An 18940-nucleotide genomic window follows, 5' to 3' on the forward strand; every position below is an offset into this window, starting at 1 on the left:
GTTGTTAAACTTTGTATGTGAACTAAACCAGGAAGCGAGTGCATGCCTACCAATCTGACAGAGAGTGCCATTCCATCCCTGGGGGCACTGGCATTGGAAGCCATTTGTGAGGTCGAGACAGGTCGCTCCATTCAGGCAGGGGTCACTGGCGCATTCCAATACGTCTGGAGCAGCACATCAAAGGGTGTGCGTGTGTGCATGTGCATGTGTGTGTGTGGTGTGTGTGCGTGTGTTTGGAGAGACAGAACATTGCAGATGGCAAGGGAAAAGGGAAGGGATGATTCATGAAGGCGGGTGGACAGACATAGACCGGATATACCACGATTAGAATTTGCCACATTCACGTGTGACATTAGTAACAGGACATTACACCGTGTAATGATAGACCAGAGGGATTATACAACAAAATGTGCCACAAAAAGACAATGATAATACAATAGTAGGATAGAAGTGGAATGAGTAAACATACACGTAGATAAAACAGTGGGTGAAGAGAACAAACCTTGATTATTATATTACAAGATAACTGACATTTTGCTTTTAATATTCTACTAAAACTATCATTTTCTTTTCTGGAGAAAATATATGGTCTCAGAACAGTCAACACAACATATTTTACATGCAAAACACAAAATTATGCAGCATCATGTATGCAATAAGGTAGCATTAAGAAGTCTGAGTACTACTACAATTTTTTTTTTCATTTCTATAATGAATGAAAATGCATAGTAATGTGCATCAATTTAGGAACCCTTATTTTTCCTTTTGGACGACAGACATGGTAGCACTTTGGGGAAGAATTGTTTAGGAAAGAGAGTACTGCAATTACTTCAGTCTGTAAATCAAGGATCTTTCCAAGCTTGACTTGCCCTTAGGGATACAAACTGTACGTAGCATAAAATGTAATTTGTTCTTACTCCTGCCAAAATGAGAAGTTTAAATTGTAGAATCATTGTCTCGCACTCATACAAAGAGAAGTGCAACATGTGACACAAAGTGCAATTTCCACACACAGCAAGATCTGAGATGAATTTTTAATTGAGGTCATGGGCGTGCAAGGCTGCCAGCATTCACATATGAAAATCGAAATCATTGAGATTCCAAAGAGCTGTTGTGGTGATATGTACTTGTGTGCTACACACAACTGAATGGACAAAAAATAATTCCCAAATCACAAAGATTTTCATATTTTCTTATCCAGACAGGAAGAGATATTAAAGCTTTCAGGTAGCCTCCTGTACAATCAAGGGGGCTCGGCAGCTCCATCTACACATGACCTCAAGACAGTGCATATTCAATACAAGTTTTATCAAATGATAAGATTTGATGCTTACCGAGCTCACAGTTGATGCCTTCCCAGCCTGCCACACATCTACACATGTAGCCTGGTAGAAGATCCACACAGGTGGCCCCATTTTGGCATGGATTGCTCATACACTCCATAATTTCTTTTAATAAAAGATTCAGAAAAGGACAGATGTGAGGAATCGAAAACATCAGTTTTACAATTTGGTGCAGCTAGCTCTACAAAAGAGGAAAGTGTAAAAAAAAACTGAGGTGAAATTTTCTTTAGTTTGTCTCCCTCTGCCAATGAAATTTGTGAGATTGCAACTGCTGATGTGATTAATATTCTCTTGCTTAAAAAAATCCCAAACAAACAAACCTGCCAAAAATGAAAATGACAATGAAAGGAAGTACAAAGGTCCTTGTTGCTGAATAGACAGTGACACTTCTTTTCAGGCTTGAATGTACATTGTACATAGAGGATGAAGATGCATGAAATAAAATGGTACAAGTTGTCTTTTGGAATAATGATAAGGGGTATGTGTTGGGTGTGTATTGTTTGTGTGTGTATCTGACTGTCTGCTTGTGTACTATTCTGTATCATTTTGTGTCAGTGCATTTTCAATGCAATGTTCCATTTTGTCTTACCTTCATCACAAGTGAAACCTGTCCAACCTGGAGCACATGTACATGTGTAGCCATTGATGAGCTCATTGCATGTTCCCCCATTCTGGCATGGATCGCTAGAGCACTCCAAGATCTCTGTGCGGTGAAAACATCATATACATGTAGCAATGAAAGAATGCAGTTTGTATTGATACTTTGATACAAACTATGACATCGACTACTGGGCAACTTTAATTTGACATATATGTAGTGAGTTAGAGAACACAAACGCAACAAAATAATGCCTTTCCCACAAACAAACAAATTTCTTACAATGCTGAAAATGTGATGAGAGACTCTTAACAACCTCATACCGGTAATGCCTACAGATCTAGACAAAATTATCAGCTGCTTATCACCGCATGAGAGCATTTAGGATTTTTGTAAATAGTAGGGAAATACTGGTCCATAGCACAATATCTCCTGACAAATCCAAATACGAAGATCAAAGACGCAAAAGTTTTGGATGTTTACCTTCCTCACAGCGCAGTCCTTGCCAGCCAGGTGCACAGACACATTCAAAGTTGGCCAAGCCCTCGATACAGGTAGCTCCATTCACACAAGGGTTGGAATCACACTCATTGATGTCTATACAGAGGGAAACAAGTACTCATAATTCAGCTCATATATGCATAATGATCATCTTGAATCAAATCAGACAATTTTTTTTTTAATTCAAACACTGGAAATTGATTATGCAGCAATGTACCAAGAAATAGTGTTCTGGCCTGCAGTAGGAGCTACTGTATGGCATTTGGAAACCACTTTATTGAACTAGTATTGAACAAAGTAGAATAGTGACAGAATGTTGGGTCTTTAAAAATCACAACATTTGGCCAAACTGAAATCATACTGAAATTACTATTACTAAATGGATTAGGCTTGAACAAAATGTTAGGGACTGAAATATTAGGGAGATTGTAGCCTTTTTTACATGCACAGTTTTATATCCAGTTGATTCTACCTTGTTCACAAAGAGTTCCCTCATATCCTGCTGGGCACTGGCACACATATCCAGATACGACATCAATACAGGTTGCTCCGTTTTGACAAGGGTTGCTGCCACACTCATTGATTTCTAGAGGAAGTGAGCAGGATATTATGAAATGAAATGAAATTGAATTTTGATGAAAGCAGGAAAAAATAGTGGTGAAAAGAACAAAATACAACAATTGCATCCATAACTTTATGTAATGAATGCTACAAATTTGAACTTTACCACGATGTTAACTTGATGTAATAAATTGCTACAAATTTGAACTTTAATATGATTTTAACTTGATGCTACAAATAAATTAAAGAATGAACAAATGCTTCAAAATCAAGCCCATTAGGAAGACGAGAATAAACAAATGCTTCAAAAACACGCCCATTAGGTTCCTAAATCTCTAAAGATTTAAAATGTGGGAAAGTTCCTCAGTTTCCCAACTGATGGATTGCAATTATCACATAACTTGAACAGAATCTGCATCCAGCTACCAACTGTATCACACCCTACACAATGAAAAACACTCTCTACTTATGCCACGTGCATGGGATGTATCTGAATCTAAGCTGTACAAGAAGAAAATGAATAGGTGTGCAATCACTTCAAATGTTAAGGTCACTTCAAGCAAACAACAATAAAAAAACAAAACAAACGCTAGTTGCAACTGGCTTACCTTTCAACCGTGATTTATCACACTTAAACTAATTCTTATCCAGAGACACATGTTTACTGTGAGAGAAAAAGTGCAACATTTTCTGTAATATGTCATTTTCGTGACAGCTGATGAGAAAGGATGAAGTTATTGACAAACCCTCTTCACAATCTCTGCCCGTCCATCCATCAGCGCAGACACACTGATAGCCAGACTCCAAGTCGAGGCAGGTGGCACCATTTAGACAGGGGTCTTCTGAGCAATCTATGACCCTGATCTCACAGTTAGTTCCATTGTAACCCTCTGTGCAGTTGCACTCATAACCGTCGAAGAAATCTGTGCAGGTTGCATTGTTGAGGCAGGGATCGGAGAGGCATTCGTCGATCTCGAATTCGCAGTTGAGTCCCATCAGTCCAGACGGGCAGCGGCACTCATAGTCTCCAATCAGGTCAATGCATGTTGCACCATTGAGGCACGGGTTACTCATGCATTCCAGGATTTCATTCTCACAGCGGTTGCCGTCCCACCCATCGGCACACTGGCATTCATAGCTGCCCGCATTGTCTTGACAGGTGGCACCATTAAGGCAGGGGTCGCTGGCACACTCGTTGATATCCACCTCGCAGTTGGTGCCGTTGTAACCATCCGCACAGATGCAGGCGTAACCGTCGGTGAGCTCAGAGCAGGTTGCATTGTTCAGGCAGGGACTGCTGGCGCACTCCAAGATGTCAAACTCGCAGTTGGTTCCTTCCCAACCCGCAGCACAGACACACTCGTAACCGCCGTCAAAGTTGTTACATTCTGCGCCGTTCTGGCAGACATCTGCTGCACACTCATTGACGTCCTCCTCACAATTTGTGCCGGTCCAGCCCACTGGACACTGGCACTCGTATCCATCAATGAGATCAACACAGGTTGCTCCGTTAAGGCAGGGACCGCTTTCACATTCCATGATATCTGTTAGTGTTTTGGTGCAGCACAGCAAAATTGCACCGGAAGAGTTTGGAAAGAGAATAAGATTGAAGCACAGCAACTGGACAAAACAATTCACAAAGTACATCGAGCTTCCTAAAACTTCAAACTCCTTCACAGAAAAGCCACAACAAATGTCTATATCTACAAACTGTATGTGCAAGAAGACCTACAATGTGACATGCCTAGGCAATAGACAACACAACTATCACCTGTACACAACTGGTACATCAACTATGAGAAAGGATGAATGATTGAAGTGCTGGCACACACACTACTACTCACACCTACTTGGAATTTGATACTATTTGAAATTCATTTGATGATACTGGCCATAATACATTGCTCCTATAAACTGTAATTTACATACTTTGACATTGTGATATATCCTTCTGCTAGTTTCTCCACTGCAGCAGCACTTGCAAAAATAAATTATTTTGGTAATTTTGCATTACAATGGTAATCTTAGGAATTACGGCACACAAGATATATATATATATATAGAGAGAGAGAGACAGAAAATAAGGCAGAGAAGAGGGCTACAGAAGTGATACTCTTTAGAAGATCAGAAAGGTGCATATATACCAAGTTCACAAGATTGACCAGTCCAGCCAGGAGGACAGAGACAGAAAAAGCCACGCCCAGTTTCAAGACAAGTAGCCCCATTCAGGCAGGTTGCATTGAGGCAAGAAAGCACCTCTATAGTGTGATGGACAAGGGAGAAGAGAAAGTGCATGCACTCACAAAAACATTGTAGAGGTTATCGTGTTTGTTACCACAGAACCAAAGTGTACTAACTTATGTGTGTCTGCACAGTGGCAGATCCAGGTGGGTCACACCAGGTGCGTGCCCCCTCTTTTTTTTTTAAAAACAAAATAAATAAAAAGAAAAAAAAGGGGGGGGGGTGCATGTCGCCCCTTTAATTTTGTAAAGGTGCTCCTCCTTAATGGAATTCCTGGATCTGCCCCTGCTGCATGTGAGTGATGAGTGTGTGAGCTCATGTTTGCAAATACTTGAGCATATTTTTGAGGTTTGCCAATACTGGAAATAGGTCACCAGTAATCGGCCATATTTGTGACCGGCGACAACGGTTTCAGGCAAAAGTCGGGAATTTTGAAATTTCATTTTTTCGTTGAATCACTTTGCCCATTTCCTAAGCTTTACATTGATATAAAACACTTGTATTCTCCGGTACTGTAAGTGGTCATATAAAGTGAAATATATAGCACTTTTGGATTTGTTAGCCTGACAAAATTGCGAGAAAACAGGCTTTGAAGATTCCCCTCATGCTCAAATACAATGCCCAGCGGCGATGCGAGGTGAGAATTACCGATCCGTACAATGGTGCCAATCGAGATTAAGCTCCGCCTCTAGCAACCATAGCGGCTTCTGATTGGCTCACTGAGAGAGTCAAATTTCCTGGGCGCCTTCCTCGGAACTCAGTGTATGGAGCCGAATGCACAATGCGTTTCGCTCGGGTTTGTTTACTAGTACGTCTTTCAAGATGGCGGATACGATAATTACAAGCTGCTGGTTGCATGTGTATGGTGCACGTATTACTCAATGGCATCCACACGCTTTGCCTGTCTGTATATACGTCACGGGAGCCGCGGGCAGCGGGTGGCACTTTCCACATCTCTAGAAATCACGTTTTCATAGCGGTTGACTTGTCTTGTAAATTTCGTCATTGGGACCCTTTCGAAGGCAGAAACATGAAAAGGGTCACGCTTCCTGTTGTTATTTTTTTTTTCAAGCCGTGAATGTGTTGCATTGTGCGGTAGACAAGCAAGCAAACACACGAATATACAAACAAACACAACTTTACTTAGTCTGGTGCAATTTTGACGTGTACTACAGTGTATTATATGAATACTAGTCATTTACGACCACTCCTTTTCTCTCTTCTGCTGTCTTTTTGAGTCAACCTGCTGTCATATTTACTACAAGCACAATTGAAAAGTCAGTTTCCGATCGTATGTTGCACGATTTGTGTGGCAATTTAATTGTCACTCTGATACGCTTAAACCATGTTCCCTATCATATCTAATTTTCACGTTAAGTTAGTGCTGCCTAGTGTTGCTGTTCACTTTTTGTTTCACTTCCGTTGTCGAACATTGCGGTAGAAAAAGCTCGGATAGAAAGCCAAACGAAGAGCATACGCTAAAGACCGAGCGTACTGATATCTATTGTAGCAACAACAATGAAGCATGCATGCGTGGACAAAACATTTCCGACACGCTGCGAGGCGTATCGCCGAAAGCCGAACTATGTAAATGTGTGCGACGCACTATCCAATCGCACGCGAGATGCCTCGCCGTAGCAACACTGGGAATAGTGGCGCAGCGTTCGAAAGAAGATCTAAACTGACGAGTGCGATCCAACATGGGGTGTTTAAAATTCCATTTTCAGTAGGAAAACCTTAATGTTATGCTGTGAAATTTAGTGTAGATGTACAAAACATATCAAAGATTCAATTTCTGAAAAAAACCCAATCGACAAAAATAATGGTCAAAATCTTTGTATCCCACCTAGGAGGGAATTTGCTCTTGCGACTTTTGCCTGAAACCGTTGTCGCGGGTCACATTTGATTTTGCAGCTTTATATTCCTGTATGAGTATCTCATATCGTGTTCTTATTTGTTGGTAGAAAATGCAATTTGTCTGGATATTCATCTACAGATGACTGTATGGTTGCAGATCAAGTTTCTTGATACTCCCAGTGTGAAGACTGACCATACGTACTGATACTCGAAAAAAGATTGCTGTCTTCAAAAGTAAGGTCTTTTATGTAAAGTGCGGCTGTCTGTGGTTACTTAAGTCAGCCTACTGTACAGTGTATGTCATGACTGTACACTCAATCAATGTAACAACATAGAAGGGACAGGTACGAGAACAAGATGATTGCAACAGCACAGTACATGTGTACAAATACTTCGAAGAAAGAAAGGGAATGAAATAAGAGTCCTGCACATGTCTTTATATCACAACATAACATACAAGAAAGTCAAGACTGCATGTACAGTACACGTAGAAGAAAAATGTAATACACTCACTTCAATTTTCTGGACAGAATAAAAGAATAAGTACTGTAACATCAAGGCTTTTTTTAGTATCATGAGACTGTTAAATTCCAGTAGTTTTAAAAAGGGAAAAATTGAATATTTGTAGAGCTCTTGTGGTGGGAAACACAGATATACAGTTGTGCACAATATGTGCAAGTAAGAAAAGTGACTGAAGATTTCCTATGACTTACAAAAAGAGTGCAGGTTTTTTTTTTTTATCAATAAGAAACAGAAATAAGCTCACACTCATGCAATTAACAAATCTTCAAGCAGTGGGAGAAGGAGAAGCAATGTGAAGCATCATACACAATAAACATGTGAATATCTCATTCCAAAGGAGGAAGAAAATACCTTCTTCACAGTTTGTTCCATTCCAGCCAGGGGCACAGATGCACTCATAACCAAGATGAGCATCCACACAGGTTGCACCATTTAGGCAGGGGTCACTGGCGCATTCCTGAATTTCTGTTTATGAACAAAACCAAACCATATTTTCAAGTCAAAGGCTCATTACTGAATATCTGTTTGTAAGAAAAACTAAACCAAACATTCAAATCAAATGCACATTCCAACATGTCTGTTTATGAAAGAAACCAAACCAGACTAAACATTCAATAATACATTTTACAACATTGGCTTTTCTCTCACCAGACACCAGTTGCACTGATAGTGACATAAGGTGTAACATAATACGGGTATAACAACACAAGCAGCTGGAAAAAGATAAATTGGACATAAAACACATTTGTATGTACATTGCATGGCTAATAATGTATATATCTAGTCTTCTGTAACACAGTTGTGCAGGGTACCAAATGTTCATCAGTGTAACTGCTTTTATTTTCTCTTCCTCTTTCTTACCTAGTTCACAGTTCCGGCCTTCCCATCCAGCAGGGCAGACACACTCGTAGGAGCCGATGTTGTTCATGCATGTTGCATTATTCACACAAGGATCTGACAGGCACTCATTGACATCTGCAAAATGGCAAAGAAAGGTGTGGCTGCATATAAATGGCAAATCCTAAATGACAAATTCTGTGTTTTTGTGCAAACTCTAAAGTATAAAAAAGTATGAAAATATGCTTGGAGTTGATGCTTGCATTCTGTATTTTCAGCTCAGGTGAGCATTTGTAGCAAAGTCAAAATCATGGAAAAATATCTTGCAAGAGGTTTTTGCATTTATTATTTCTTTAAATAATTTGGAGATATCTACAATGTACCTCCGTTTTATACTTACAACCTTGTAGATCAAGAATGTATATATATATATATATATATATATATATATATATATATATATACTATTAAAAAAGAAACTTTGCTTTACAATACTGCACAGATCATTGTAAAATGATTTACCATAGACATGTAATTTGATTTGAATTTGAATTTGATTTGAATTTATTGGTTCCTGCATTATATCATTGCTCATGCAGATACATACATATATATCATATACATTGATGGTACCATACATATAAATGGATATACATAAACATTAATTGCTAACAAGGTAAGTTTCTTCATTACCTTTAGAATGTACAGCAATACAATTTCTTCATTGCCTTTACAATGTACAACAGAACATAATCAGTGATGCAATGAGAAACGCAGAAGGGCTACAGCTTAAGCATTGCTTGATTTGCATGCAGCCCTCGTACGTAATACATAACATTATTATAGGAAAATAGGGGGAGGGATGACTTGCATAGAGATAGGATAGGAGAAAGGAGAGAGGAGAGGTCTGTCTGCTTTCGGTAATACACAAAGTTAGATCACCTGGATCACTGAATAGTTAAGCATGGCAAAGTATTTTCTCACCGAGGTACAGGTGAACAGTTACAGGTCATGATCGGTTACATAACATTACGCAATAAATTCTGAACAGTAATCACTTGAAACATTTGTTCACATGACTTTGCTACTGTATCGTTACTGATCTACACTTTTGTATACTATAGAATTACATCATAATCATAAACACACACACGCACACACACATGAATGCACAGCTATACAGATAAGTGCTGATTTAGATATGTGTAGCTCAGCCCATTTCTCACCAGTTTCGCAGAGAACCCCAGCCCAGCCTGGGGTACACAGGCACTGAAACTGAGCCAAGAGGTCCACACAAGTTGCTCCATTCTGGCAGGTTTTAAATTCGCATTCGTCGATATCTGCATATGAAAAATACAGTATTCCCAGTTATCTAAGTACAAATCCTCCGAAAACAGATAGTGGAAGAATACACACTGTTGTATAGAGAACGATAAGCGATAACAAAGCAAAATGATATGCAACCAAAAAGCTGGACATTAAAAATGTATGTCTCCACTGTACTGCGTATGAAATTCATATCGTCGCTGGGGCGACAAGACCTTGTATCTGAAATTTTGGTGAAAATTACTTTTTTGGATTAATGGTCAGATAATCAGTTAAGTGATGTTCTGTCCATATTCTAGCTGTCTTACCCCAAAAAAGCAGCCACCATGGCATGGTCAAAGGAAAGGCTATCCCATTTGATATACATATCGTAGTGCTTTGGCTGCCATGTTTTTTTGATCTCCTGAACATATGACATTTTGTAGATACGAGGTCTTGTCACGCCAGTTACAATATAAAAGTGCCTGCCGCACAGAAATTCAAATATCTAGTAGTTCTCAAATAACATTTCTGTTTGTCAACAAACAATGCACATACATGTACATACGGTACACATACTGTGAAAGGAAGAGACCATCAGATCGGGGTAAAACATCCAAATTCTTGCGTGTATCAATACAGAAAACCACGTCCCAGTAAACAGCTTACCGATTTCACACAGGTCTCCTTCCCATCCTGGTGTGCACTGACAGAAGAAGCCATCCACGTAGTTCAGACAGTTGGCTCCATTTTGACATGGCTCACTGCTGCATTCATTCATTTCTGCGAGAAGAGGAAAAAGAGATTTGTCATTTCTCTTCATATATTATGCCTATCACATAGACACAGATCTACATTGTATTCTCCTTCCTCTTTTTAAATAACTTTTATTAAGTAACTATTTAGAAGAGCATCTGAGCATTGTCTTGAATATGCAATATTAATTGTGGAAGTAAAGTGGTAGTTATAATTGCCAATTACTCTAATTCACATCCAAGACAGAATTTTTTTTTGATCATTGGAAGTTACAATATCAATTCAAAATGATATCGTTATTATAGAAATGATGCACAGGACAGAGTGGATCAGTGAAAATTGGATGCGCGAGTTTCACTTTGGAACTGTTTGAACCCAAACCCACAAGCACATTAGACTGTTTCCAAAGTTAGATGAGAGCATCCAATTCTCAGTGATCCACAAAATAGGCTGTGCATCATTTGTTTTATAAAATGGGTGTGTAAATTCATAAAATTCAACCTTTTTCCCCATCATGCATCCAGCACACCTACACTACTATAAAAGACTTGAGCTATGCGTTCAAATTTTACCGGAAGCATGGATCAATGTGGATCAGTAAAAATCAATGCATGATAACTGACCAATCATATTGTAGAGATTCTGAAGCCCACTTTTTAAAGCAAGATACACAGATCAGCTTTAATATAGCACATGATAACGGGATGAAGTCCTACCAAGTTCACATGTGACTCCTGTCCAACCCTTCTCACAGATGCAGCGGAAGCCGTCGACCTCATCGATGCACTGTCCTCCATTCAGGCAGGGCATGCTGACACATTCGTCCAGCTCTGTGAGGGGTGGGGGTGGGGAAGGGGGAGATATGGGTGGGTGGGGTGCAGGGTGGTCAGAGTGGCAAGGTGTGTGGTGTTGGGATGGAGAGGGATGGGGTTGGAGGGGTGGGGTTGGAGGGGTGGGGTGGAGTGGGGTGGAGGAGATGGGACACATTGGGGTGGAAGTGAGGTCAGATGTGAAGCCAGATGTGACAGAAGGCAGTCAGGTGGAGAGTGTAGCAGAAGAGCGACCAAAGTTTGATTAAACAGAAGAATAATGGAAGGAGAAATCAAAGCCAATTTGACGCATATGAATTGAGTGATATGAGTGGTTAGTGAAAAGGTAGAGGGAGATTTACAGTGTAGCAAGAGAGGGGAGAGAGAACAAAGGAATATTGAAATTATATTCTTGGTACGGTTTATGGAACCATCTAATCATCCAGACACTACAATATAGGATGGTAGCCATCTTACAGAGTATGCACATGCTCATGCAACATCAAGAAATGCTTTCATCCACAACAATCAATATGAATTTCAATGCTTCCTTTGTATACTACAAGTAATGTTTAGAACTTTCAGAAGTCAATAGTCAAAGCTGTAAATACAATGAATACTCAAGTCTGTAGCAGAAAGACAAACTTTGTTAAAAAAAAAGAGAAGATATTACACAATGTACTGTACTGTGACACATACACAAGTTGCATAAAGACATAAAGGATTGCACTATAAAATCAACAATATAAGCTGTATTGTATACAATGCACAATTATGTACATGTACATTGTACATGTTATGTGTAGAGGAAAAAAAGACCTGCATATGTGTAGAGGGAAAAAAGACCTGCTCTCACTTTAATTTTTTTTTTAAATTGCTACAGTGAAGATGCGATGTTTAATGTCAGTGTACACCATTTATTTTCAAGCAGTTTAGCTTTAGATTGCCATGATATACACATATAATGTACATACAGTATAAAGTTTTAACTGTTACATATTTGAAGAATCCGCAAACCTTACAAATATGGACATTAGGAAAGATAAACACAACAAAAAAGGAAGATGCAGAAATAATGTCCTATGTATCCTCCAAGAAGAAGGACAGGGACAATGTTGTTCTAAAACCAATTGTTGATAGAGTACCTGTTTCACAATTTGTTCCTGTCCACCCTGAGGGGCACTGGCATTCGTATCGTCCAATCAGATCCAGGCAGGTGGCCCCATTCAGACACGGATTGCTGGCACATTCGAGAGTTTCTGTAGACATGCCATACAGTTGGATGCATTACAAAACACAGCAACATAACACAAAGATCCTTAGATACAAATTGTATCTTCAGCATATATACTGCACAGTGTAGGCATTGAGTGTTCAATATTCACACACTACAGGGAAAATACTCGACAGCAGTGCACCTTTCCCCTTTATGCTTTGAATATGGTGGTGCAAAAGACAGTCCAATCTCAATATTGGTCTATAGTGACTTCATTTTTCAACACACAAACTCAAACACAAGTACAAGCACAAACACACAAGCACACATGCATGCAAAATTTCTTATGTTATTCTCCATGACCTACTTCATCCAATCTGCAGAGTGAAGTCTTAATTTCATGGGAGCAATATTACCATACACTGTACTTCATGAAGACGAATCTCTAATTTACTCAAAATGGCAGCATTTCTGATGACTGACACACTTTGGCTACAAGTATTTACGATTGCACAAACCTGTTTCACAGAGAATGCCTTCATATCCAAGGACACAGTCGCATTGATAGCCATCCACAAGATCTATGCAGGTTCCTCCATTTAGGCAGGGGTCACTTAAACATTCATCAATGTCTGAAATTTAGGGCAATTGATAATGCAAACTGTTTAACCAATCTTTTATATTTGACATTGCTGTACAAATTCAAATTCAAATTCATTCTTTGCTTCAACTTTTCATTAAGCAGAGTTGTCTTCTCAATATGGTAACGATTTTGAAGAGTGTACACGTGTGGAGGTGCTTAATGAGTACACCCTCTGTACAGTTTTGTAGAAATTGGTGCATGATTGAATAGTTTTGACTGAACTTTGACTGGATGCAATTTATAGGTAGATTTGCTTATAATGTCTCAGAGGATTTATATCTTGAAATTTATCTCTATGCATAGTTTGAATATTCATCTCTGGTCATATTTTGAATATTTACATGTACAACTCAGAATGTTTTTACACACTGGAATTTTCTTTGAGGAAATAGGATGTGATGTGATGACAAATGACAAATAATTATAATTTCACAAATGTTGTATGCCCAATATCACACACCACTATGATAAATCTGACACACTTAAACATCATCTCTTATTAGATGATGTCTGAAAAAGACACAGTACAATTTCCACAGACTGGAATTTTACTCATAGTTAAACATGTTCATGTATCTTGATAGATTCTGTGAAGATTGAGGTAACTGTGTTAACCTGTTGAAGACAATTCCTGAGTATATTCGGGCAAGTGTCTGTGGGAAATGCGTGTTGTAGCAAAATCAGTCCATCCTCAATGGGTTAATACATATCAAATGATGTCGTTTCCTGGCATAAATCGCTTGAGTACATGTACATACCTATCTCACAACGCTCTCCTGTCCATCCGCTGTCACAGAAACAGGAATATTCCCCGATGAGATCCAGGCATATGCCTCCATTCAGACAGGGGTTGCTTGCACACTCTTGCACCTCTGTTCCACCAACATCAAAAACAATAGAAAGAAAGAAGGAACATGAAGAAAATTCCAAGCTTGCCATTTACATGTACCTTCAAAAATACATACTAATATCAAGTAGCTGCACAGACAACTCCAAAGTGACACACTCCAGTGACAGGATATGTATGTCCATAATGCCTGAATATTTTTGTCTTTATTAGCACTGTTCAATGCTTCTAGTCTCCCTCCTTATCATATCATTGTTTATAGCTGAATAATCTTCATGGCATATCACCTCTGACTTATGATTACTAAAATGAAATTAAACATGCATTTAAGAATTTGGATACATAGTGAAGGAAACAATTACACACCTATCTGTTTTCATCCATTGCTACTAACTTTGTGTATGGCCATCCTTCTACAAAGACTACAACATTTTGCTCTCTACAGAACTGTTTGTCAGATATTAAAAACTGAACAAAATCAGTATGAGTTTTGAAAAGGTCACTTTATTGTTCCCTCAGGTGGCTACAAGGCAACAAATATCACTCATGAGAACGTGATTGACAGACCTTGTTCGCAGTTGATTCCTGAGTATCCGAGGGGACAGGAACACGTGTAGGAGGTGAAGAGGTTGTTGCAGGTGGCATTGGACATACACGGATTTGAGTTACATGGATTCAAGGCTGCAGTGACAGAATTAAACATAAAACACAGTCACAGGGATTGTGTCATTCATGTGGTATATGGGCCATTTTTTGACCATATGACAGTGACATACAATACAATATTATTCATTGTATCAATCATGTTGTCAATGAGATATGATAGTAACATACTGGTGCAGAAAGTTTTTGCATCTCAAGACATAAATTCAAATCAAACAAGGTTTCATTGTGCCTGCCCGGTAGAACAGAAACTAGTGAATGCATCATCCGTCAGTAGAAACTTTATTACTGTCTGTATGAACAACTGAAAAAGAAAAGAGGAGAAGAATCTTACAATCATTAAGTGAGTACAGTAGCCTGTTCCATTAAAGCATCTGTAATAATTGGCAAGGCTCGACGAGTGCAGTTACTCCTTCGACAATTGCCATCATGGTCACCGGTATTGCTTCAGTCTTTCAAACTGAAATCATTACGGTTTGACAGTGCTGCATAAACTCTCATGATACACACCGAGGAGAAAATGAATATATGCAGGGAACTCACCAATCTCACAGAAATTGCCAGCATGGGATACGGGGCAATCACACCGGTAGGAGTTCAGAAGGTCCACACAGATACCACCGTTCAGACACTCATGTCCAATGCAGTCATCCACATCTATTTGCAGTAGAGGTAGAGATGTTTCAACAATGTCAACAACAACATACAAAAAGATTGCAACATCAAGGGCATGGGGTACTCTTTTAAAACTGTTGTAAAACATCAGAAAATCACTCTGTTATTGAATATTTTTCCTTCTTTTTCTGCACAAGGACTTTAATCACTGCAGACGCCTATGTTTACATTGTAATAAACCCCCTGAAATGTAGCATACTGTGCACATTAATTTTGATAGTGCTTTACAAGATTCGCAGGCACATACAAGAGCACAGATAAATTCACTTTGAAAAGTAGGAGGACCATTTCTAATCAAAGTTCAATGGCAAGAAGCTGGAACTTTATGCCTCTTGCAATAACCAATAAACTGTGAATACGCCTTTTTAGGATCATATACAATGTGCATACTACACACGGATTTAAATAAAAAGCATGGTGGTTAAGTTTGGAAGGAAATGAAGAATTGTACATGTATCTTCTTACCATTATCACAGTTTGTGCCGTTGAAACCTGTTGGGCATTCACACTCGTATGTTGTACCCATATCCCTACATGTGGCTCCATTCTGGCATGGATTGGGGTTGCATTCATCAATTTCTGCATGAAAAGAAAACGTACATTAATATATATTGTGAAATAAACATGTAATACTCACAAAACTACAAAGAAATCATATGTACATGCATCCAATTGATGTCAGAGACAAGCTATGTATTCTCCTTAACTTAAAAGCTTTGATCCGTAGTCAAAACTGCATATCTTATCTGCAAAGGTGCAGTACTGTACTGTTTACTAGGTGCCTGTACATCTCTGCCTACGCAAGCAAATTGTATCTCCCTTTGATTTGAAACTTTACTTAGACAGATTGAGAAAACAAAATGTTTTCAATTACATGAGATAAAGGCAGTCATCAAGTGTCAGGAAAGACAGTGCCAATATTGTAATTCACATAAGATGTTTAGACCTTGAATTACAATTGTACTATCAGACTCTAGCAGTTTAAAAACGATTCAGAATAACACTTCTAAGATTTCATCCATCTGAATTTTACTCAGTCTATCAAAACTAACCTTGACACTGTGTGGAATTGCACTCAAATCAGGTAACAATCTCTAAATGAATGACGTACTATGATATTAATTGTATGTTGAATGCACCACACGTAAGTATAACATACATGGTACATTCATCATGATTGAGCTGGTACAGTGTTTTAATAGTTGTTGTTTTCCTACCAATTTCGCAGAATTCACCAGCATAGCCCACTGGACACAGACAGTTGTGAGAGCCCACAAGGTTCTGGCACGTGGCGTTGGCTGAGCAAGGGTTGCTTAGACACTCGTCTATGTCTGTTGGAGCACAAAGCAAGAATCAGTGAGCAATACTGAATACTGAACTTTAATAGTAGAGTACGAATCATTTTCTTCTCAGGAAAAAGAAAATGACAGAAATTCCTACATGAAGCACACATTTTACAGAAATGATACAAATTCTGGATATGTTATGACAGGTGGAAGTAAGAAAAAAAAAAGCTGTGGGTAACACTTACCAGTTTCACAAATATCCCCTGTCCAGCCCTCATCACAGATGCAAGCAAAGCCATTGAGCTGGTTCATACATGTGGCATTGTTGAGACAAGGGTTGCTTTCACACTCGTCAATATCTAGAATACCAAATAAAAGAAATATCAGGTAATGAAGCTCACAGCACAGCTACATGTACAAATGTACGTCTCTGTTTGAATTTGGATGCCTGAAACAAGCAGCACTAAATTCTATGTTAGTCAATGGAATAAAATGCAGTGTACATGTACATCTGTTCAAACTATCACATTTTCTGATGAGTAGAGGTTGAAGAAAACTTTGGATGCCAAGTGGTGACTTCTCGTCAAATTCTGAATGATCAACACTACTCAATATATTGTGTCCATGCAAGATGATATTTTCTATGGAATCTATATCTACAGGCTCTTAAAATATCCTTTCTGAGTAAAACAATCATAAATCAAATACAATGAATGACACAGAGAAGGCATTCATTCTTATTGACTGCTAGAAGTATTACAAGGGTACAGTGTTTGAAACACATTGATTTCTAGCATGGAATACAATGTATATGACTTTAATGTTAAAAACACTTCCTCTATACTGACTACCTTGCAATACGGGCTACAATAATTGTGATATGCACAAACAACATACTGTACTGTATGTATTGTAACATTTTCTGCAATGCAAATGCAATGAGATGAATGGCTGCATGGATAAGCTTTTGTTTCAAATCTTACCAATCTGGCACTGTTTGCCAGTCCAGCCGGGCTGACATGTGCAGATGAAGGAGTCATACTGGTTCAGGCAAGCTGCTCCGTTAAAGCAAGGATCTCCTATGCAGGCATCTTTTGCTGTGGGGGTGTGAGGGGAAGGGGCCAATAAAGCATAATTTGTCTAAAAATAACAATACTGATGTACAGGTGTGTAAGTAGCAGCAATGTTCACGGTACTGGTCAGTAAATCCAAACTGGATCATGTTTTGATACAGCGTCCAGGCCACAGAAGTGGACAAAATGCACTTCCACACAGTATATTATTGAATTAATGCTTAGAGCAATTGCCAGCACATATTAGCTTACAAGTATCAAATAATTTGATTAATAAAGTAATTACTGTTTACATTGTACCTGTAACACAAAGAAACTAGAAGGTGTCTATGGTTTCTCATTTTGTAACAAAAATTATGTACACTGCACAGGAATGTTAACCAAAAGAAATTGGTACAGCCTGATTAAAAAAACACCAGCTTTCGTTAAAATGCATGATTCATTAACCTACAGACGACGAGTCCAAAGAATACTTGGGCAGATGTCTATGGGAAATATGTGTTATGGCAAAATCAGTCCATCCTCAACAGGTGACAATTTTTCATATCCCCAGGGGAGTAACGAGGTGTTTATTTTCTCCATTCCCTATTGTCTGTATCCTTACCAACATGCTTCTTATCAAAGACTACACAGTTTGTGATGTCACATATAAAAGTTATACAAGAATATAAAAGCAAATATGTAGAGATTTCCACAAAATTTTGTTTTATTATGAAAAGTGGACATTCCCTAGACTTAAGAGACATACAATAAGGGTAAGATTACTCCAATTGCTTTCTGAAATAGGCAAGTTGAGTACTCTTTAATTATGCTAAATAGGTGAAAACATGTTGAATTTTGTTTATATTTTCTTTATATCTGTTCCATATGTGATGTAACAAACTGTTGTAGTCTTCTCATCCAACAATGGAGGCACTGAAACTTATCAAATACATAACTTTTCAACAGTTTGTTTGATTGTCCTAAGACTTTCACTGGTGTAATCTTCCATAATACAATGCATTGCTCTCAATTTACAGATGGCAGATTATCCAGACCTGTCCAATACTGCAAACTTACCCGTCGTGCAGTCATCTCCAGTCCACTCAATGGGACACCTGCACTCATAGTGGGTCACGTTGCCACTGCACTGACCCCCATTGGCACAAGGGTCGGAGTCACAAGCAGTGACGGCTACAGGAGAAGTGGGGGGGGGGGGGAGGGGAGG

At 38.8% G+C, this 18940-nt stretch overlaps 1 protein-coding gene across 1 annotated transcript in view; it reads right to left on the minus strand.

Moving 5' to 3' along the window:
- LOC140231807 (uncharacterized) overlaps positions 1–18940 on the minus strand; it is a 213791-nt gene that overhangs the window by 91125 nt on the left and 103726 nt on the right. Inside the window, 22 exon segments of the mRNA XM_072311960.1 lie at positions 51–164; positions 1335–1448; positions 1933–2046; positions 2425–2538; positions 2915–3028; positions 3750–4547; positions 5148–5261; positions 7975–8088; positions 8485–8598; positions 9687–9800; positions 10435–10548; positions 11238–11351; positions 12476–12589; positions 13065–13178; positions 13948–14061; positions 14604–14717; positions 15243–15356; positions 15840–15953; positions 16592–16705; positions 16906–17019; positions 17644–17757; positions 18793–18906. Coding sequence (XP_072168061.1) covers positions 51–164; positions 1335–1448; positions 1933–2046; positions 2425–2538; positions 2915–3028; positions 3750–4547; positions 5148–5261; positions 7975–8088; positions 8485–8598; positions 9687–9800; positions 10435–10548; positions 11238–11351; positions 12476–12589; positions 13065–13178; positions 13948–14061; positions 14604–14717; positions 15243–15356; positions 15840–15953; positions 16592–16705; positions 16906–17019; positions 17644–17757; positions 18793–18906 — 3192 coding nt within the window.

This window comes from Diadema setosum, chromosome 8 (assembly GCF_964275005.1).
Source record: "Diadema setosum chromosome 8, eeDiaSeto1, whole genome shotgun sequence".
In the NCBI taxonomy this organism is placed as follows: domain Eukaryota; kingdom Metazoa; phylum Echinodermata; class Echinoidea; order Diadematoida; family Diadematidae; genus Diadema; species Diadema setosum.